The 24,488-nt window shown below is 37.1% G+C and overlaps 1 protein-coding gene across 1 annotated transcript in view; it reads left to right on the top strand.

Moving 5' to 3' along the window:
• The window catches only part of nectin3a (nectin cell adhesion molecule 3a), a 51,019-nt gene extending 37,887 nt beyond the window's left edge, over positions 1–13,132 (top strand). Inside the window, exon 6 of the mRNA XM_056262438.1 lies at positions 11,981–13,132. Coding sequence (XP_056118413.1) covers positions 11,981–12,615 — 635 coding nt within the window. The 3' untranslated portion in view covers positions 12,616–13,132. The remainder of the gene's footprint in view (positions 1–11,980) is intronic.
• The last annotated feature ends 11,356 nt before the right edge of the window (positions 13,133–24,488 follow it).

Genomic DNA, 24,488 nt, shown 5'->3' with positions numbered 1-24,488 from the left:
ACACACACACAGTTTAAAAGCAAAAAATATCAAACAATCCTATTTAAAAACAGTCTGTGGGAGCCATCTTTTGGACATTCATCATATCGCATTGGTTTTCATTTCTTGTCATCAAACAGAGCCCTAATCTGTTTATTTTTTCAGTTACACATTCTACATTGATTAAAAAAGAAAAATCAAATGTGTTTTTATTTTATACAGAAATAAATAATCTATCATTCAGATGAGAATAAAGTTAGTGTTAGTTCAAATTTTAAGGAAAACAAATATATGATCTGAAATATAGCACATTCATTTAAAATTCATTCAGGTTCAATTACCAAACATACAATCTTAATGTAATTTAAAGCAAACAATACATTTAAAATATATGGGTTGTATGACTATTTTTTAATATAAAAAGATATATATCCAAAAAGACAAGGCCTAAAGTTTAACAAGGGTTAAACTCTTATCACTGTAACAGACACAATCACACACACAATCACACACACACACACACAAGTCAAATCACTTACATTTTACATGCAATATTGACTTTTTTTCTGTTTCAGCAGCGAAAATAGTTAAACAAAGATCACAGCAGAACCATCGCGCATCTCACAGCAACGCGTTCTCATTACTGAATGATTCAGCATTTTGAACGAATCGGTTGACTCAAAGATTCAATGACCAATCAATCCATAAACATCTATCTCATTCATGAATGACTCAGTCGTTCAAACGAATGAATCAATGACTCGCTCATTAAGACGGTCGCCTGGCGACACCTAATGACGGTTTAGTGTTATGTTTAAAAGTATCATTCTTTCCAACGATTGTTAATTAACTCATATTTGAAACATAAGCTATATTTATATATATACATACATATACACACACATACACAAAAATAAAATAAAAACACATTTGAAACGTGTTTGCTTACTAAATTGTGAGCTGAACGAAAGTTGCAGCAAATATCAGCAACAGGAGTCAAATTTCATTAATCACGAGAGTGAAGAGCTGACTGAAAAGATGATGATGGAATAGGCTATTTTATGTAAAAACGCCTATTTAAGCGAATCTGTCATTGTACTCTTTTATTGTTGTGTTTTCCGTGAAAAATAATAGACTATTGAACTCACAATTCAAGCAATCGGCCCCCGAAATTGCACTAATTTTAGTGACACTAAAAAGTATGCGGCTGCACTGGCATTCATAATGGTGCGCGTCCATGGCGACGAGCGAGCAGAACAGAGCGAACGTTTAGTTAATTTCTACTTCCATAGGAATTCATTCGAGCGCCACCATTTCAATGTCTGTGCGGACGTCCATATTATACTTTCGCTTTCAAGTTAGTGTTTTTAAACCCCCCAGCGGGAGGTTTACACAATTGGTTTACACAATCACACGTTGATTAACCGGTGGGAAAATATTCCCATAGTAACATCCCTAATATATAAATATTTATAAATTCAATAGGCCTACCTGATTTTGAACACAAGAGGGCAGTATAGCACTATATATGATTTGGATTATTATTATTTTTGACTAAACAACCATTCTGGCTGTTTTTAAACTTAAAAATAATTCTTAAATTGAAAAAAAGGAATAAAATGGGTTTAGTTCTAATATTTGTATAATTTTATATAAAAATAAATGGTGTATAATTACATTTTAGAAAGATATGAGACATGCCCTGATTCTTTTTTTGACATTACTTGAATCCCTCAACCATAGCAAAACCGTTTGAGATATTCAATATCTGTTCACAATTTAGCATCTTCAATGTATTTTCATCATGTTGAAAAAGTTTGGCATGAATAAAATAAACTACTTAGGAGGAGTAGCTAAAAACTCAGAATCTGAAATCCACATTCAAACCAAAATATCTGACTTCCTGTTGGTCGTAGCTAATTACGGTAAATTAGAAAGTTGTCCGGCTCGAAGAGTACAATATACATATCGAGTTTTGTTTCTGTAGATAAAAGTAACCCCCCCACTTTTGTCAAAAGCATTTAGAAAGTGACACACTTCCTGCTGCCAGTTGGTGGCGCTATAACTTTGACTCACAATAGTCACATCCATGTGATCGGCCTCTTACAGCGATCACACTGCTGAAGTTTCATCAAGATCAGTTAATGTATGCAGAAGTTATAACGCACTTCTTGTTTGTTGTTTCTCGCCATAAATTCGTTTCCTCGCCACGGCCAAACCGTTCGAGATATCAAAAATCCCCTCGCAAACTTTCATCCTCAATGTCTTGACTTCATGCTGACCGAGTTTCGTGCCGTTTGTTTGAATTCTCTAGGAGGAGTATTTCACATTCCATTGCGTGTGTTTTACCAACAACCCTAAATAGCCGACTTCCTGTTGGGCTGGGGTAAAAAGTAAGAGTGTGAAGTATATATGAAACGAGGAGATCTACATGTGTACCGAGTTTCATATTATTACATGCAAGCGTGTTTGATTTATGGACCATGTTTTCGGACCCCGTTCCAGGGGGCGCTGTCGAGCCCCCCTGCCACGCCCGGGTACCATCTTCAGCCCGGCCCTGATGGCCGCGGGTTCTGACATGTGTGCAAAGTTTCAGGAGTTTTTGAGCATGTTAAGGCCTCCAAAAGTGTCCAAAAGGTAGCAGAAAAATAATAATAATAATAATAATAATAATAATAAATATAGCTGCGAGCAGCGATTACGGGCCCAAGCCGGTGGCACCGCAACCCCGGTGCCTTTAGTTACCTAAAGGCACCGGGGTGGCGGTACCACCGGCTTTGGCCCTTCATCGCTGCTCGCAGCTATATTTATATATATATATATATATATATATATATATATATATATATATATATATATATAAAGCCGGTGGCACCGCCACCCTGGTGCCTTTAGGGTTATTGTGCACGACGTGCAAAAACGTAACCCTGCTTTGACTGTCGAAAAGAAGTGTGCTGTAGAGCTTGTATCAGTGTGGGCTCTGCAAAAGTGTGCATTGAGGGCACATATCAACCACAAAGTATGCGAGAGCAACCTTCTGAAAGGTCAGGTCTACATCCAGGTCTACATCTGCCGTGTGTTTACATCATAGTAGTGAAGTTTGAAGCAATCAGGTGATTTCAAAGCTTTTTGAAAGTGACAGACTTCCTGCTGCCAGTTGGTGGCGCTATAACCGGGGTGGCGGTGCCGCCGGCTTTGGCCCTTTCATCGCTGCTCGCAGCTATATTTATATATATACACACACAAACACACACACACACACACACATATATATATATATATATATATATATATATACATAAATATATATATATATTGTTTTTTTAAGAGACAAGACAGAATATTACTTGCCTGATCTGATTAGAAAAATAGTGTTTGTGTGTGTGTGTGTGTGTGTGTGTGTGTGTGTGTGTGTGTGTGTGTGTGTTTGTGTGTGTGTGTGTGTGTGTGGCGTAATTGAACAATGTAGACATAAAAACATACTCCGTCCTTTTGTTCATACAGGACATTATTCAAACTGCAAAGTGTTTACTTATATTTGTGTACACTTGCAATAAAACACAACATTGTGCTTTTGTCAAGCTATAAACTCTTGTCAAACTGTAAACTACAACTGTCACCCAACCAAAATCTCTTACACACACACACACACACACACACACACAGTTTAAAAGCAAAAAATATCAAACAATCCTATTTAAAAACAGTCTGTGGGAGCCATCTTTTGGACATTCATCATATCGCATTGGTTTTCATTTCTTGTCATCAAACAGAGCCCTAATCTGTTTATTTTTTCAGTTACACATTCTACATTGATTAAAAAAGAAAAATCAAATGTGTTTTTATTTTATACAGAAATAAATAATCTATCATTCAGATGAGAATAAAGTTAGTGTTAGTTCAAATTTTAAGGAAAACAAATATATGATCTGAAATATAGCACATTCATTTAAAATTCATTCAGGTTCAATTACCAAACATACAATCTTAATGTAATTTAAAGCAAACAATACATTTAAAATATATGGGTTGTATGACTATTTTTTAATATAAAAAGATATATATCCAAAAAGACAAGGCCTAAAGTTTAACAAGGGTTAAACTCTTATCACTGTAACAGACACAATCACACACACAATCACACACACACACACACAAGTCAAATCACTTACATTTTACATGCAATATTGACTTTTTTTCTGTTTCAGCAGCGAAAATAGTTAAACAAAGATCACAGCAGAACCATCGCGCATCTCACAGCAACGCGTTCTCATTACTGAATGATTCAGCATTTTGAACGAATCGGTTGACTCAAAGATTCAATGACCAATCAATCCATAAACATCTATCTCATTCATGAATGACTCAGTCGTTCAAACGAATGAATCAATGACTCGCTCATTAAGACGGTCGCCTGGCGACACCTAATGACGGTTTAGTGTTATGTTTAAAAGTATCATTCTTTCCAAGGATTGTTAATTAACTCATATTTGAAACATAAGCTATATTTATATATATACATACATATACACACACATACACAAAAATAAAATAAAAACACATTTGAAACGTGTTTGCTTACTAAATTGTGAGCTGAACGAAAGTTGCAGCAAATATCAGCAACAGGAGTCAAATTTCATTAATCACGAGAGTGAAGAGCTGACTGAAAAGATGATGATGGAATAAGCTATTTTATGTAAAAACGCCTATTTAAGCGAATCTGTCATTGTACTCTTTTATTGTTGTGTTTTCCGTGAAAAATAACAGACTATTGAACTCACAATTCAAGCAATCGGCCCCCGAAATTGCACTAATTTTAGTGACACTAAAAAGTATGCGGCTGCACTGGCATTCATAATGGTGCGCGTCCATGGCGACGAGCGAGCAGAACAGAGCGAACGTTTAGTTAATTTCTACTTCCATAGGAATTCATTCGACCGCCACCATTTCAATGTCTGTGCGGACGTCCATATTATACTTTCGCTTTCAAGTTAGTGTTTTTAAACCCCCCAGCGGGAGGTTTACACAATTGGTTTACACAATCACACGTTGATTAACCGGTGGGAAAATATTCCCATAGTAACATCCCTAATATATAAATATTTATAAATTCAATAGGCCTACCTGATTTTGAACACAAGAGGGCAGTATAGCACTATATATGATTTGGATTATTATTATTTTTGACTAAACAACCATTCTGGCTGTTTTTAAACTTAAAAATAATTCTTAAATTGAAAAAAAGGAATAAAATGGGTTTAGTTCTAATATTTGTATAATTTTATATAAAAATAAATGGTGTATAATTACATTTTAGAAAGATATGAGACATGCCCTGATTCTTTTTTTGACATTACTTGAATCCCTCAACCATAGCAAAACCGTTTGAGATATTCAATATCTGTTCACAATTTAGCATCTTCAATGTATTTTCATCATGTTGAAAAAGTTTGGCATGAATAAAATAAACTACTTAGGAGGAGTAGCTAAAAACTCAGAATCTGAAATCCACATTCAAACCAAAATATCTGACTTCCTGTTGGTCGTAGCTAATTACGGTAAATTAGAAAGTTGTCCGGCTCGAAGAGTACAATATACATATCGAGTTTTGTTACTGTAGATAAAACTAACCCCCCCACTTTTGTCAAAAGCATTTAGAAAGTGACACACTTCCTGCTGCCAGTTGGTGGCGCTATAACTTTGACTCACAATAGTCACATCCATGTGATCGGCCTCTTACAGCGATCACACTGCTGAAGTTTCATCAAGATCAGTTAATGTATGCAGAAGTTATAACGCACTTCTTGTTTGTTGTTTCTCGCCATAAATTCGTTTCCTCGCCACGGCCAAACCGTTCGAGATATCAAAAATCCCCTCGCAAACTTTCATCCTCAATGTCTTGACTTCATGCTGACCGAGTTTCGTGCCGTTTGTTTGAATTCTCTAGGAGGAGTATTTCACATTCCATTGCGTGTGTTTTACCAACAACCCTAAATAGCCGACTTCCTGTTGGGCTGGGGTAAAAAGTAAGAGTGTGAAGTATATATGAAACGAGGAGATCTACATGTGTACCGAGTTTCATATTATTACATGCAAGCGTGTTTGATTTATGGACCATGTTTTCGGACCCCGTTCCAGGGGGCGCTGTCGAGCCCCCCTGCCACGCCCGGGTACCATCTTCAGCCCGGCCCTGATGGCCGCGGGTTCTGACATGTGTGCAAAGTTTCAGGAGTTTTTGAGCATGTTAAGGCCTCCAAAAGTGTCCAAAAGGTAGCAGAAAAATAATAATAATAATAATAATAATAATAAATATAGCTGCGAGCAGCGATTACGGGCCCAAGCCGGTGGCACCGCAACCCCGGTGCCTTTAGTTACCTAAAGGCACCGGGGTGGCGGTACCACCGGCTTTGGCCCTTCATCGCTGCTCGCAGCTATATTTATATATATATATATATATATATATATAAAGCCGGTGGCACCGCCACCCTGGTGCCTTTAGGGTTATTGTGCACGACGTGCAAAAACGTAACCCTGCTTTGACTGTCGAAAAGAAGTGTGCTGTAGAGCTTGTATCAGTGTGGGCTCTGCAAAAGTGTGCATTGAGGGCACATATCAACCACAAAGTATGCGAGAGCAACCTTCTGAAAGGTCAGGTCTACATCCAGGTCTACATCTGCCGTGTGTTTACATCATAGTAGTGAAGTTTGAAGCAATCAGGTGATTTCAAAGCTTTTTGAAAGTGACAGAATTCCTGCTGCCAGTTGGTGGCACTATAACCGGGGTGGCGGTGCCGCCGGCTTTGGCCCTTTCATCGCTGCTCGCAGCTATATTTATATATATACACACACAAACACACACACACACACACACACATATATATATATATATATATATATATATATATACATATACATAAATATATATATATTGTTTTTTTAAGAGACAAGACAGAATATTACTTGCCTGATCTGATTAGAAAAATAGTGTTTGTGTGTGTGTGTGTGTGTGTGTGTGTGTGTGTGTGTTTGTGTGTGTGTGTGTGTGTGTGGCGTAATTGAACAATGTAGACATAAAAACATACTCCGTCCTTTTGTTCATACAGGACATTATTCAAACTGCAAAGTGTTTACTTATATTTGTGTACACTTGCAATAAAACACAACATTGTGCTTTTGTCAAGCTATAAACTCTTGTCAAACTGTAAACTACAACTGTCACCCAACCAAAATCTCTTACACACACACACACAGTTTAAAAGCAAAAAATATCAAACAATCCTATTTAAAAACAGTCTGTGGGAGCCATCTTTTGGACATTCATCATATCGCATTGGTTTTCATTTCTTGTCATCAAACAGAGCCCTAATCTGTTTATTTTTTCAGTTACACATTCTACATTGATTAAAAAAGAAAAATCAAATGTGTTTTTATTTTATACAGAAATAAATAATCTATCATTCAGATGAGAATAAAGTTAGTGTTAGTTCAAATTTTAAGGAAAACAAATATATGATCTGAAATATAGCACATTCATTTAAAATTCATTCAGGTTCAATTACCAAACATACAATCTTAATGTAATTTAAAGCAAACAATACATTTAAAATATATGGGTTGTATGACTATTTTTTAATATAAAAAGATATATATCCAAAAAGACAAGGCCTAAAGTTTAACAAGGGTTAAACTCTTATCACTGTAACAGACACAATCACACACACAATCACACACACACACACACAAGTCAAATCACTTACATTTTACATGCAATATTGACTTTTTTTCTGTTTCAGCAGCGAAAATAGTTAAACAAAGATCACAGCAGAACCATCGCGCATCTCACAGCAACGCGTTCTCATTACTGAATGATTCAGCATTTTGAACGAATCGGTTGACTCAAAGATTCAATGACCAATCAATCCATAAACATCTATCTCATTCATGAATGACTCAGTCGTTCAAACGAATGAATCAATGACTCGCTCATTAAGACGGTCGCCTGGCGACACCTAATGACGGTTTAGTGTTATGTTTAAAAGTATCATTCTTTCCAACGATTGTTAATTAACTCATATTTGAAACATAAGCTATATTTATATATATACATACATATACACACACATACACACAAATAAAATAAAAACACATTTGAAACGTGTTTGCTTACTAAATTGTGAGCTGAACGAAAGTTGCAGCAAATATCAGCAACAGGAGTCAAATTTCATTAATCACGAGAGTGAAGAGCTGACTGAAAAGATGATGACGGAATAGGCTATTTTATGTAAAAACGCCTATTTAAGCGAATCTGTCATTGTACTCTTTTATTGTTGTGTTTTCCGTGAAAAATAATAGACTATTGAACTCACAATTCAAGCAATCGGCCCCCGAAATTGCACTAATTTTAGTGACACTAAAAAGTATGCGGCTGCACTGGCATTCATAACGGTGCGCGTCCATGGCGACGAGCGAGCAGAACAGAGCGAACGTTTAGTTAATTTCTACTTCCATAGGAATTCATTCGAGCGCCACCATTTCAATGTCCGTGCGGACGTCCATATTATACTTTTGCTTTCAAGTTAGTGTTTTTAAACCCCCCAGCGGGAGGTTTACACAATTGGTTTACACAATCACACGTTGATTAACCGGTGGGAAAATATTCCCATAGTAACATCCCTAATATATAAATATATAAATTCAATAGGCCTACCTGATTTTGAACACAAGAGGGCAGTATAGCACTATATATGATTTGGATTATTATTATTTTTGACTAAACAACCATTCTGGCTGTTTTTAAACTTAAAAATAATTCTTAAATTGAAAAAAAGAAATAAAATGGGTTTAGTTCTAATATTTGTATAATTTTATATAAAAATAAATGGTGTATAATTACATTTTAGAAAGATATGAGACATGCCCTGATTCTTTTTTTGACATTATTGTCCTCGATCAGAGCCCTAATCTGTTTAGTTTTTCAGTTACACATTCTACATTGATTAAAAAAGAAAAATCAAATGTGTTTTTATTTTATACAGAAATAAATAATCTATCATTCAGATGAGAATAAAGTTAGTGTTAGTTCAAATTTTAAGGAAAACAAATATATGATCTGAAATATAGCACATTCATTTATAATTCATTCAGGTTCAATTACCAAACATACAAATCTCAATGTAATTTAAAGCAAACAATACATTTAAAATACATGGGTTGTATGCTATTTTTTTTTATATAAAAAGATATATATCCAAAAAGACAAGGCCTAAACTTTAACAAGGGTTAAACAATCACTGTAACAGACACAATCACACACACACACACACACACACACACGTCAAATCACTTACATTTTAGATGCAATATTGACTTTTTTTTCTGTTTCAGCAGCGAAAATAGTTAAACAAAGATCACAGCAGAACCATCGAGCATCTCACAGCAACGCGTTCTCATTACTGAATGATTCAGCATTTTGAACGAATCGGTTGACTCAAAGATTCAACGACCAATCCATAATCTGTCTCATTCATGAATGACTCAGCCGTTCGAACGAATCGTTTGAACGAATGAATCAATGACTCGCTCATTAAGACGGTCGCCTGGCGACACCTAATGACGGTTTAGTGATATTAAAAGTATCATTCTTTCCAACGATTGTTAATTAACTCATATTTGAAACATAAGCTATATATATATATATATATATATATATATATATATATATATATATATATATATACACATATATATACACACACATATATATACACAAAAATAAAATAAAAACACATTTGAAGCGTGTTTGCTTACTAAATTGTGAGCGGAACGAAAGTTGCAGCAAATATCAGCAACAGGAGTCAAATTTCATTAATCACGAGAGTGAAGAGCTGACTGAAAAGATGATGACGGAATAGGCTATTTTATGTAAAAGCCCCTATTTAAGCGAATCTATCATTGTACTCTTTTGTTGTTGTGTTTTCCGTAAAAAAAAAATAGACTATTGAACTCACAATTCAAGCTATCGGCCCCGTTATTGCACTAATTTTAAAGTGACACTAAAAAGTATGCGGCTGCACTGGCATTCATAATGGTGCGCGTCCATGGCGACGAGCGAGCAGAACAGAGCGAACGTTTTTTAGTTCATTCCTACTTCCATAGGAATTCCCTCGAGCGCTCTGCACGTGGCCATTATCAATGTCCCGTATTTAAAAGCTCTCGGTCCTCAGTCACATACCAAATATATGTATAATGTATATATAAATATAATTTTGGACACAAGAGGGCAGTATGGCCCTATGTATAATTTTGTGTTTAAACTAAAAGAGCCCCTCCCCCCCTCCCCACACAGACACAGACACACACGAATGGCAGGGTGCATTCTCTCTGTCAGAGGGAGAGGGAGAGACAATTCTCAGAAACATCCACATTCAAACCAAAATATCTAACTTCCTCTTGGTCTGAGCTAATGACAGTTAATTAGAAAGTTGTCCGGCTTGATCTGAACCATATGCATACCTGAGTCTGTCGAGTTTCATGCAATTTCAAGCATGCTAAGAGTCTCAAAAGCATCAAACAAGAATATTAAAGTTTGATGTGTTGCCACGGCAACAGTATCTAAGATATCAATAATCCTTTCACAGGTCTACATCTGCCGTGTGTTTACATTATACACATAAAGTTTGAAGCAAATCGGGTAAAAATAAGAGGGTGATTTCAAAGCATTTAGGAAGTGACACACTTCCTGCTGCCAGTTGGTGGCGCTATAACTTTGACTCACAATAGTCACATCCATGTGATCGGGCTCTTACAACGAACACACTGTTGAAGTTTCATCAAGATCAGTTAATGTATGCAGTAGTTATGACACACTTCCTGTTTCACGTTTCTCGCCATAATTTTGTTTCCTCGCCACGGCCAAACCGTTCGAGATATCAAAAATCCCCTCGCAAACTTTCATCCTCAATGTCTTGACTTCATGCTGACCGAGTTTCGTGCCGTTTGTTTGAATTCTCTAGGAGGAGTATTTCACATTCCATTGCGTGTGTTTTACCAACAACCCTAAATAGCCGACTTCCTGTTGGGCTGGGGTAAAAAGTAAGAGTGTGAAGTATATATGAAACGAGGAGATCTACATGTGTACCAAGTTTCAAATTATTACATGCAAGCGTGTTTGATTTATGGACCATGTTTTCGGACCCCGTTCCAGGGGGCGCTGTCGAGCCCCCCCCTGCCACGCCCGGGTACCATCTTCAGCCCGGCCCTGATGGCCGCGGGTTCTGACATGTGTGCAAAGTTTCAGGAGTTTTTGAGCATGTTAAGGCCTCCAAAAGTGTCCAAAAGGTAGCAGAAAAATAATAATAATAATAATAATAATAATAATAAATAATCCTAAGGAAAACAATAGGGCCTTCGCCCTTTGGGCTTGGGCCCTAATAATAATAATAATAATAATAATAATAAATAATCCTAAGGAAAACAATAGGGCCTTCGCCCTTTGGGCTTGGGCCCTAATAATAATAAATAATCCTAAGGAAAACAATAGGGCCTTCGCCCTTTGGGCTTGGGCCCTAATAATATTAATGTAGTATGCATGTACAGTGTGGTAGCAATATAGATAAAATACAGCAAAAACTGTAAATATAAAAAATTTCAATAAAAATGTAAAAAAAAATTGCACCTTTTTTAAACAATCACTGCCAGCTGTCAAGAAAACCAAATACTATTTATTTCCTTTTTAATCAGACAGGGACGAGAGAGAGGACAAAAACAGTAAGGGTCAAAAGCATGCGGAGTGGTTACGCAAAGGGTAATTTATAAGAAAATGATTATTTTTAATTCAAGAAGTTTTAAAGTAATTTTACTTCTCAGCTAAATTGATTTAGTTTTAATAGTATATATTTAATAGCGGCCTATCAGTACTGGCCTGAATTTTCTTCAAAAACTTGCCTCTAATGATCTATTTCTTTGTCTGTATTTTAACGTTCGTCCATATTTCGCCCTCTCAGAGCCGCCACCGACCACTGCAGCCCCCACCACCACCACCAAGTCCATCCTGCCTGCCACCAGCTTAACCATCACAGCTTCTATCAATCAGCGTGCCCACTTCACCTCCCCAACTCAGGCCTCTCCGCCGGACAGCAGTCTGGGCACTATTGTGGGCGGTGCTGTCGGTGGGATCCTCATTCTGGTGTTGCTGATGGCACTGGCGGGAGCATTCTACATGCGTCAACGCCGAACATTCAGAGGAGACTACTACACCAAGCAGTACATCGGCCCATCAGACATGCAAAAAGAGTCTCAACTGGATGTACTTCAACCCCATGAGCTTCACGACGTGTACGGAGACGACTCGGGCAACGGCAGCCAGGACTTGAAGCCCAAACCAGAAGGAGACATTATCTATCCCGATTATCCCAATGACCACAAAGACATGGAGGCCTGGAGTGACAATCTCAGCCTTAAGAGAGAGGACACGTATTACTCCGACCACCACAACCATCATAACGTGAACCCCAGCGGGCCGCCTCTACACAACGGCTCCCCTTACCTGCAGGACGAGTGCTACGACAATGGCACAGACAGCGACTACGTGTCTCACGTGGATGGATCTGTGATTTCACGCAGGGAATGGTATGTTTGAAAAGGCAGGGGAACTTTTACTGGACAACAATAATTTAAAAGTCAGCGGAGGAAGTGTTATTTAACTCAGCAGAGTGAGATAAAGTGTACATTTAAAATGTATTTTATGTCTTCTCCAAACTCGGTTTACGATTTCATCCTCACGTTTTACGCGTAGCAAACGGCAGATTTACTGCAGATATGTTCTGAATGGTTTTCGTTCGGTGGACTGCTGTGACTTCCGGATGTAAAGGGAGAGGTTTACATGGTTTATGATCACAGGGTGGATTTACACAAAGAAAACAAGTCTGCTAAAATTAAGCTACACTGTGTGCGTAACCATTCCCGTTACCACATTGCACATAACTGTTAGCTTTAAAACCAGGTGCAGCGTATTCTTAGTTCTTTCCTTTCTTTTTTTATTATTAAATATATATGTAAATGACTTCTCCAATGTAGGAGCAAAACATCACTTTAGTTTCACATGAAGAGTCACAGAAACTGACTTTCAACGTCTTGAGTCATGTTTTGACTGCAGGGAATTTTATTTAATTTTTTAATCAGTATTTTGGTCTAGTTTTTTTAGGAAAAATGTCATAAAAATAAGATACATTTTCTTGAGAAGCAAAAATATTGCACAAAGAATATTTACATATTACATTTGGTGTTCCATAGAAGAAGAGTTTTATTGTTTTTGTCGTTGTTATCAATATTGATTTGAGCATGAATAAAATTTTGGTAGGTTTTTGTTTAAAACAAGAATAAAAAGCCAGTGGCATAAGAAAAATGAACATCATTCAAGATGTATTGTGCAAATTTTACTTCTCAGCTAAATATTCATATATTTAATATATTAATATTATTAATATTGTAATAAATATAAATATCTTTATTCTGTTTATGATATTTTTGCTTTTCAAGAAAATGCGTCTTATTGTAAAGAATATTCCAAAATGTACTTTTGGTGTTCCATGGAAGAAAGTTAAAACAAGAAAAAAAATGCCAATGAATAAATTCAATACCTATTATTCGAATTTTGCTTCTCAGCTAAATGTATTCAATATATTCAAATTATATTATAATAAATGATATAACTATACTTAAAATAAGACATTTTTTGAGAAACAAAATTTCGTAATATGACAAAGAATCTTCAAACATTTACTTTTATTGTTACATGGAAGAAAGTTATGATTATTATTCTTGTTTTAATCATAAACCATTTTTTAGGTTCATGTTTAAAAAAGAAAAATAAACTTTATTCCAGATTTATCATGCAAATTTTACTTAGCTAAATTTAATGTATTAAGATCTGTAAATATTTTTACTGAAAAAATGACAAAAATACTGATTAGCAAACTTTTTGGCTGTATATGCATAAACATACAGCATGTTTCTCTCAACTCAACACATGCAGTTTGATTTTAGCCCAGCTTGTCTATATTTTGACATATTTCATCACACACCCCTCTTACGGCAGTGTCTTTTTCATTAATGGATATGTTAGAGAGCAAAGGAAGGAGTCTGCTTCATGTGGTTGTGCTGAGGACCTGTCACAGGCTGATGGGGGGTTGACGTTCGCCACGACAGATCAAAAGGACCACGGTCTGCCCCTGAGGTTTTTACCGAAGCCTTGTGGCCTTTGCCAATTTAGTTCACTCCTTTTAATTTTATGCTGATTTCTTTTTTTCTCTCCATCTCTCCACCCTTGCTACTCATACACTCCCATCTCGGTGTCGAGAGCTTCTGATTTCCCAGAATAAACCGTCTGGCGCACAGCAGACATGTGCCGCGGCATGGGCTTCCTCTAGCATGCTTTACCTCAAAGATCGAACTTTGTAATTAATATTTTCTGCTCTCTTGCAAACAGACCTCGTTTCATTCCATCTTAGAGTTGTGCTGAGCATCTGTTCGCAAGCACGCAAGGTTGTTTTTCTCCTTAAGTCTCAATGGTCACACGTTGCATGCCTTTTGAAAAAGATATGACAGTTGCTAACGCCTGAATTCATTGTTCATAAATCAGCTGCAGTGTTGCTACAGCTGTGGTACAGTCTGTTTTGAGTTTAGGACAAAAATCTTTTTTTGTTCAACAAATTGGGCTGCTTCTCATCTTTAAATTAATGGGGCAGTTATTTGTATCACTAATTATCAAATATATAGTCTTGACACTTCTTAAAAAGAATCTTGAGTCTAGTATTTTCGTTATTTTAATTGCCTTTTTTTTCTCATTTCACAAAAAAACTTTTTTGTAAAAATCCTTGACTCTTGCATGCGTGTTTAATGTAACAATTTCATGAAGTTATAGAAATGGCAAAACTGAGTGAAAGTTGGCGGTTTGGTTATAAGGTTAAATTTCTAGCTTTCTCCTAATATATTTACAAGCATAGTGCCTTTGGACGCATCAGATAAAAGCATCAGATATTTATTTTTTCACCATTCAATGACACGCTTTTGTCTTCTGTATTCCCGAAGTGTTATTTGTGTTTCCCACTATTACTGTATTTTCTGAATTTTTTTGCCTTTCTTTAACAAGATGACTCTTGGTGCAAACTCACTGGAAATTTACAACAGTAGCACTTGACAGTGTTGCAGAGGCCAGTTGTGGTATATAATATTTTTTTTTTGTACATATTCTGGCAGGAAATATTTGTCTATGGAATAAACATATTTTTATATGAGGCCAGAGCATTAAGCAGAGGATGCTCATGCTTAGTTAACGTGCTTTTTATCTTCTCATGTTATTTTTTTTTTTATATATTTAGTTCTCAGGAGTTTGAAAAATTATTTTGTACATATTAGAGTTATACAAATGATTGATGACTTGTAAATCATTTTGGAAATGAGGGACAGACATTGCTTTGTTTTTGATGCCTTCTGTTTATAATAAAAAAGTTCTCTTGAACATGTCAAAGCGTTTGTGTGGCGTGTAACACTAATACTGTGAAAAAAAGTTATACAATGTGTTTGATCCATCTTGGCCACTGTCATTATTTACGTACTTTCATACAATTCCAAGTCATTTACTTTTTCTATGCAATTAACACAAAAGGAGATTTTGTGTGCAAGCTGCTGTTTTCTATACAATAACAGGAAATGGGGATGTTAAAAATGCACCATTATAGTAGTCCATGCTATATTCCAAGAATACATCAAAATTTGATTCATTATTCACACTCATAGCTTGATATCTTGAGGTGTCAAGTGCGAATGAGATTGAAAGCTACAATACTGCAAAAAAGATATTTGAATGAAATCTGAGCTTTCTGTCCCTCCATTGACAGTCCACGCAACTACCACTTTGACGCTTCAAAAAGTTAATAAAGAGATCGTAAAACTAATCCATATGAATTGAGCGGTTTAGTCCAAATTTTCTGAAGATATACAATCACTTTATATGATTAAATTTTGGCTTTTATTCACATATAAACATTCATCAAGGCACACATCCGTTGTGGTAAACGGAAGCTTATGCATGCTTGCTTGATGTGTGAGAACCAATGAGGTTCATTCTCTTGTGTTACGCGGCACGTTTGAGCTTCTGCAAGAACCAATGAGGTTAATTCTCGTGTTACGCAGCATGTTTGAGCAATGAGCTTTGTTCTCGCGGATCAAGCAAGTACACTTGAGCTTCTGTTTGTGAGCTTCTGTTTTGCTGATCAATGTTTATGTGAATAAAAGCCTAAATTCAATCTGTTCCTCATATAAAGCAATCAAGTCTCTTGGACTAAACCACTCGATTCATATGGATTCGTTTTACGATCTCTTTATGAACTTTTTGAAATATCAAAGTGGTAGTTGCATAGCTGTCAATGGAGGGACAGAAATCTCACAGATTTCATTAAAACATCTTCTTTTGTGTTTCAAAGATGAACGAAAGTCTTACGGGATTTGACGGCATGAGGGTGAGTAAATGATAAATAAATAAAATCATTTTAGGGTAAACTAACCCTTTAAAACTAAGTTAAAAACAAGTGAAAAAACTGCCAGTGCAGTAAAACAAAATACTTAAATTCAAGATAGAATCTATGCCAATAACATTTTATGCAGTGTTGCAGAGTAAATTGATCTAGTTTTAAAGACTATTTTATTATTTTAAGCAATTTAACAATGAACGAAGAAAGATATTCAGCAAATGACTTCTTGATAGCCCGTCACTTTTTCAGAATGGAAAAGAGCGGTTTGGACTTTCTTGTGTTCAGTGGAAGAATTAAAATTATGCAGGTTGGAAATGATATGAGAGTGTTGGCAGATTTTTCATATTGGATGAACCATCCCATTAAATCTTCAAATGTTGTCAATATACCAGATAAAGCTGTTGGAGGCAGTGAGGTCCAATCAGTCACGGACACCAACTATGCGCTTTTTTGTCATCGATTTGTACCATTTGTGTCAGCAGAACGTTATGTACCTTTGAAAGGATTAAGGACATTTCTATTTTGGAATACCAACAAAAGTCTTTTTTTCTTCACTGCAAAGTTGGACCTGATTAGATTTAAAAACTGAACTGACCCAAAAGCCACATCCCCAAAGCCCCATTTAAAAGAACGCTTCACACCTGTGATTATTGGCTACTGACCCGACAAATCACCCTCCATTAGGTCCAACTCAGCACCCTCTCCATCACTGGGGAGGGAAATAGATTTTTGGCAATGAGAGGTAATCGATCACATCAGCACAGCCCTGATACATCATGCTGTCTATTCTTCTCTGTATTGACCAACCACACAAAAACACAGACACAACCCACACACAACGTCAGCCCTGGATCTGCCCCACCGCTACTGTCTTGAGTATTTCTCCCTGCTGTCGATTGATCCTGTAATGTGATCCTGGTAAAATGAGACCCCCAGAAGCCTTGGCCTTATTCCAGTTGCCTTTCCCAACATCTTTTGTAGTAATTTACATTAGGTGAGACTTTAATCCAAAGTGATCTATTTCAAAATAAAGTAATTTAAAGTTAAAGTTGACATCAAATTCATCCTTGTGGTTAATAAGTAGCTTCAAAGTTTTTCCAGGGAAAGTTACAGGAGGTAAGCAGACCCTCAGTCACCCTCATGTCCTACCCGCTGTCTTGCTTTCAACACTCAAGTGGCTTTAGTGTCTTCTCTACAGCGGGACAGCTTTTGTGCTGTCGTGTTGTTTCACCGCAGTGGCCCCAATCTCATCCATCACTGCTTTCAGCAGCACGTTTGTCCAGTTCGAGTATAAATATCTCTCTGCTGGTGGCCTCAAGTTACCTTCTCACTACTTCTCTAATTTCAGCTATCTTTCATTAACATCACCTCCTCTGTTTTACACTTAACACAAGAAAAGTGAAAGTGACTAAATCTGTGTCCGTCTCACACACACACACACTCAAGTTAACATAACTAATGTTAATTTTATGTTTAGTGACAAAGAAAATGTAACTTTTCAAAATCTCGAGGTTTAAAGACAGATTCTGAATCCCAGATTTTCAGTGTGGTCTTTTGGGCCCCACTGTATCTCCATTTAAAGGATCAGTGTGTCAGGGTCTTTTTCACCATGCGCTCCTGTAAGTACTTAAGTGTTGTTCAAATTTTCTCAGGTCAGAATTTGGGACTCCCACTGGGTTCCAGTAGCTTGGATTTAAAGGTTATAGAGCAGACTACACTCATTCTTGTTATTCTTAGAAAAAATGAGCACAAGATCACACCATTGTTGGCTAATGAACACAACCCAAGCTTTGGGGAGTTCACATCAAAGGCCACAACTGACACAGCAGAACACACAAATTGTCTGAGCTCATGGATTTGGAAATAATGAAATGCTTCAGAGGGTGAGAGAGTGGGTGATAGTTAAAACACAAAGTGGGGTCCCGTGGAAAGAATGCCTTATGTGATTTTGGTTCGAAAATTCATCCAGAAAACTAAATAGAGTTACACTCTACCTCTGTCTTGAAAAAGTGTTCCCCATGGGTCAATGCTTTGCGTCTGATTATGTGAGTGACTCTGGAGGTAAAAGCGGGAATGTGGGGGGTTTGAAGAGGTTCTTCTTGCATCAGCAGAAAAATGCTGTCTCCATAGAAACTTGGCTTGCTGCACTCTGTGAATGAGGACAAGTCATTGAGCAAGACTGGACTCTCCAATATTTACCAAATGACTCCCACGACTGTTTGTTGTTTAGAGTTTCTTCACTGAGAGAGAAAAAGCAGCCAGTTGAATGGTCATAAACTGTAAAAATGTATCTAAAATTAATTAAAAATGTATCTAAATTAACAGTGAAGAATTAGCAGCCGTTTACCGTAACCTTTGTATTATATATATATATATATATATATATATACTGTATATATATATATATCTTGGTGTGTGTGTGTGTATATATATTACAATGAACTAAACTAATCACTTTTTTTATATTTTCATGATTTGTTTTATAGCACATTTAAAAAGTACTATGTGTAACTTTGACTATCCAGATTTATCCAAAACATTTGGACGGACAATCAAATGAGACTTGGCATGTTTGAATGACTTGAAATTGCTTTCTAAATGAGCCGTTTTATATGCCGAAACTTAATGAATACAAGGCTACAAAAGCCTGTTTTTTTTTTTAACCCCAGTGAGATTGAAAACAAAGACGATGAACGGGTTACGTTTCAGCATTGCATTGCTTTCTGGAGGTTTTTCAGGTTTTTCATGGTGAAGACAAAATGTGAGAAGTATGTTTAGGTTCTGCAGTATCCATGTGAAACCTCAGATGTCTTGCACATAGTGGCTCCAACCATTTAGTCTAGGGATCGGTTGAGAACCAACACCTAAAAATACAGTTCAGTAGTTTGTGGTTGTGCTAATGAGAACATGTGTGATTTAAAGCTTCTCTCATGACTTGGGCTCTAATTGGGATCATGGCATGTAAGCCCTGTGAACAATTTGGGTGGGCAACAATTTCACTGAAAACTGACAGTGAATCTACCTCACAGTTTTTCCAGTGCTGAGGCAGATATAATCGTGCATGAATATACCACCCAATTCCTGAAGTTCATGACTTCTTTAATGTTTTCTTTTTCAAGCCAAAGTCTATTGATTGTAATATGTACAGCCATCTGTCAATCTTGTAGTTTCTTTTGCCAGTGAGGCACTTACTGGAACAGTTTCCTTGTGTCGCTGAGGGATTTTAAAGCGTTTGTCCCACCTGCTGGCTGCTAACAGGTGGACAGTAACCGGTCAGGAACCACAAGAAAAGACAGAGGCCACAGCACCATCTCAGAATAAGCATTATGTGGGTTCAAGGACGGTATAATTAGAATATGTGTGAGTATATTAATAGTGTGTGTGTGCACACATGGTCACTCATCAGCGCTGCTGCTATTATTAAAACACCTATCAACATCTGCATCTACTGATTTTTAATGTCTTGAAGCTTCTTTTGCCATTCCCTTGTTGTAAGATTTTACATTTTCTTCCATATGTCACAGATTGCTACAAATCTAACTGTCATCTTTGGATATTAGAGGCATATACAATACCGTGCAAATGTTTGGGTTCAGTAACAGCACCTGAACCCAGGTGCACCAACATTACATATAATTTTTTTTTTTAAGTATCTCTTCACTATAGCCTATAACTTGTGTGTTTTTGTTTTATTTTTATTCATTGTTTTTGGTTTTAGAACATTGTACAGCACATTGGTCAACTGTGGTTGTTTTTAATTGTGCTTTATATATAAATTGAGATTGAGATTTTGAAATTTTAGAAGGCAATTACCGTAAAACTTCAAATAATAGCCGAGTCCCAAATAGACGCCTGTCTCTTTTACACGCCTGGTGTGGCTGCAGGTTTGGGTAAATAAAGGCCGGGTCTGTTTTTTAGTTTCGGGTTGTATTTAATCTTCTAAAACCCGTCAGATCGTCCGCTTTTTGGCAGCTGCCAAAGCAAATTTTTTGTCCCTTCAAAGCCTTTTTTGATCGATGAGTGATGTAGAATAGAATGACTGCTGCGCTTGACAGGGCGCGATACGAGCAGAGAGAGAGCGCCCCGGCCGCGCGCGCGCACTCTCACGTCTTCAAACAACACGAGCGCTGTCTTGCTCTCTCTCTCACTCGACTCGCGCATATTAATCAAAATCAATTGACGCGATAGTTAAAGGTCGGAAGACCGCAGTTTCACGTGGAGCATTTGGAGATTTTTAGAGATTAGAGACAGGCCTATACACTCAATGAACAACATCTCAAAAGGCCTGTCTCAAATACGAGCCGGTGCAGTTCGACGATTTGGGAAAATAAAAGCCCGGGCTACTATTTGAAGTTTTACGGTAATACTTTTTTTTCAAGGATGCACTAAATTGATCAAAAGTTGCAATAAATACATGTATGCCTATAATGGTTTAAAAGATTTCTATTTCAAATAAATAAAAAAATCCTGAAAAATAATGTTACAATTCCCTCAAAAATATTAAGCTGTTCAACTGTTGTCAACATAATAAGACATGTTTCTTGAGCACCAAATTAGCATATTAGAATGATTTCTGAAGGATCATGTGACACTGAAGACTCGAGTAATAATGCTGAAAATTCAACTTTGACATCACAGAAATATTAATTTTGATAATATATCACACTTTTGCTCTTTTTACTGTTTTCTAAAATAAAAATCTTTTTTTTTAAAAGTCCCAACAGTAAAATCACCACTAAAAAATTTACATTTAGAAAGATTTATAATATAATATAATAATTATACTTTAAAAAATGATAAATGTTTAGATTTAAAAGCATTAGACAGACAAAGAAAAATAATGTAAATCCAAAAATAGCTTTGCCTCAAATAAATAAATAAATAAATAAAGTTACATTTTTCACAAAGATGTACAATTACATTACAGTGCAAATACATTTGCCCACTCCCCATGTCCCCAAGCAACATAGCAGCTGTTCAGTAAAAATGTTCTTCTTCAGTAAAAATTTAGTCATTTGCTTTGATTAATTGGTGTTCCTTTTTTTATTCTTTTAATGAAAGCTTAAGACACCAGTGATTAAGGAACCCCAGTTTTAAAACGGTTTCGCTATATTTTAAAAGTGGTTCACCACAAAATACATTTCTACAATGGCAGGGAGGAGAATGAGGTTAAGAAGTCTAATAAATTGCTTATGATAGAATGTGAGGGGAACAGCCAGCCTTTAAAAGCCATTAAAGGCAAGCAGCTTGAAGCCCTAATTACAGGGACTTAATGTTGGGCTGTGCTGCATTCATGCTGTGACGGTCAGAAGTTAGCCTATGTTTTGGCCTGCTGCGTTAGAGGAAGCAAAATAGACTCTCCCTGTCAGAGCAATGAAGAGTTGCGCAGCGCATTGCTAAGATTTTCAATCGCATTGCCAAGAAACCTAATGAGAACAAAAATGGTAAGAATGCAAATTCAGACTTCAGCGTTTAATAGCACTTGACTTTATCCATGGTTACACCCCCAAAAGCCATTAAAACATATAATAAATAAGTCTAAATTGCCCCCGAATGCTCTATTATGTGCCTGTGCCAACTAAAATTCCACTGGAAGAAAGATGAACTGTGCAGGAGACGGAGAAGAAAAGAGTTGAGCATTACTCTACAAGTCGAAAAAGCAACTAAGGAAGCATTCATGTGACACCTCTTAACCTTGGCCTACTCTGTTTTCTTCAATGTAATTTCTCCTCTGGGTCCCTCTTGCAAATTCCAAATCAATACCACATTGAGGGGAAACGAATGTCATGCTCTTTATGTAATGTTATCAGTTGCCAAAATGTTTTAGATGGTGCATTAACTAAAAATTATTGAAATTCTATATACAACATATACCCCAAAAAATCTCTCAAAGACAAAATTTAAAAACATTTGATTCAGTCTAGCATTGTTTGATCAAGAAGAATACAGGGCTAACTGGCAAAATGCAGACAGTTTAATTTGCCTGTCAAACGCAGTGTGGCTCAGGTTTTAATTTGTCAAATGGCCAATGAGGACAGATACATACAATTTTGCTCTTCGTTTGTAGAATTATCATGTAAATAAAAAAAATATAAAAAAAGCGTAAAACAAAGTCTGGATCCGAAATCGCTTCCCTACTAGGTGAAAAACAGTAGGCTATGTGACAAAAGAAGTAGGTCTATAGGCCTATGTCCAAATTGGCTACTCTAAAAGAGGGAAAAACTACCCGGATGAACTAGCCTACTTCTTTCGACAAGATTCGAAGATGTGCATATCCCATGAGATCACGGGAGAGGATTTATGAATGGCAGTGAAGCCACCTAACTGATGCCGGTAGGTCACGTGATGACAACATGGCCAAAGTAGTAGGCTACGTCCACATTAAAGGTGAACTAAGTAACTTTTTTACCTTAACCGAACAGCTTTGGAGTCATTGTAATGTTTATATTACTGATTTCGTGTTGAATGGTGGTCGTCTCGCACCCCCCTGGTGCCTGTGAGCCGCAAAACCACCCTTGCAACTTTGGGCCGGCGAGCCGCCGTCCTCAGTGTTAGGAAGTATCGTGTGATATCAGGTCTCGCGAGGTAACGAATTGCTTTACGGCAAAAAAACAGATCTGATAAAATTCTGATAAAATGAGCATCAAACAGAAATAACTCGGCGCCGTATACATGTGGTGTTGGGCGCGCGCAGCTCTTAAAGGGGCCATACCTTATTTCCACTCGTTACAGCGTCCATCCTACTGAACAGGTACCGGTGTACAGGGGGAGGGGATCCGGACGTGAGTGCGAGCCATCTCTGCGTGAGTGCTATTCACGACAGTACAAGTACTCCACAGCGACTCTAGGGGTCGCTGTTTGACAAAAACGGAATTCCTACTTAGTGCTGCTTTAAGTTCATACTAGCCTACACACATTCATATAGGCTACTATTTAGAACGTATTAGGCCTACTTTTTTAGCGGCCATGAAGTAATTAGCTACTTATTCAAAACTTAAGAAAGTATGATTTTGGACACAGTCAGTAACTTCTTATGCTGAATAGATATCCTACCGATTTCACGCGTTTTTCGGAAATCTACCGTATACGCATGGTGTGCCTGCCTACGCGTTGCATTCTCAGCGCTGCCGCAAGGGGCGCTTTAGCGTAAATTTGCGTACGTTTTCTCTTCTTCTTTCAACTACTGTCATGGCGGAGCAACAGTTTGAAGAGAATCTTCTGAGCAAGGTAACTTAGTGTCAATAGCTATGTATGTGTATAGCAACTTACTTAAAGAATATAACATCCAGTTTAATGGCAGACAGACATCTGCATGGAACTGTATCGCCCCATTGCGTACTGAGGTTTGTCCGAGCTCGCGTAGCCTACTTGCGTAAAGTATGTTTCCGCCCTCAAACAACCAAGTAATTAAATAACCTATGAGACGGCAAATTTGTAACCCCACTGACTGTAAATCACTCAGTAATATAGCACTTTCAATTAGTTCCGTCTCGCTAGTGGCACCTCTGGTGTCTGAGTAACAAAAGGCCTTCTGACAGCTCTGTGCGTCCCCTCAGTTCCTGCGTTGCCGGGGCGCCCAGTCATGTTATTAAATTCACCACTGGCAGCGATACCTAGAGGGCTCGTGCATTTATGTCACTCCGTCATTGGGGATAAGGGCCCTGGGAGCTGTGACAATGCAATTTCATTTCTCCCTGCTTTTGTAATGCCAGAATGCAATAAAACTGTCTGGCTCCAGACAGACCGTTTTACTGACCTAAAATTCTAGTCCTGAAAACTATTAGTAGCGAAATGTCAGACTCTAAAATGTAGAATAATGGCGCCTTGTTCCTTTAGGTTTAGCTGTTGGACACAGCAGCTGCTGGACAAGTGAGTCACTACCTAAGAGGTAAAGCTCACATGTTTTAATGACTAACCTATGCTGATGGTTGGGCTACAGCTACAGGTCAAATTAAAGATCGGTTTAATTTATTTGGCAATC

This window comes from Rhinichthys klamathensis, unplaced genomic scaffold (assembly GCF_029890125.1).
Source record: "Rhinichthys klamathensis goyatoka isolate OS25496 unplaced genomic scaffold, OSU_Roscu_1.1 h1tg000192l_1, whole genome shotgun sequence".
Taxonomy (NCBI): Eukaryota; Metazoa; Chordata; class Actinopteri; order Cypriniformes; family Leuciscidae; genus Rhinichthys; species Rhinichthys klamathensis.
The sequence above is the reverse complement of the archived record's forward strand: the minus strand, read 5'-3'. Positions and strand labels throughout refer to the sequence as shown.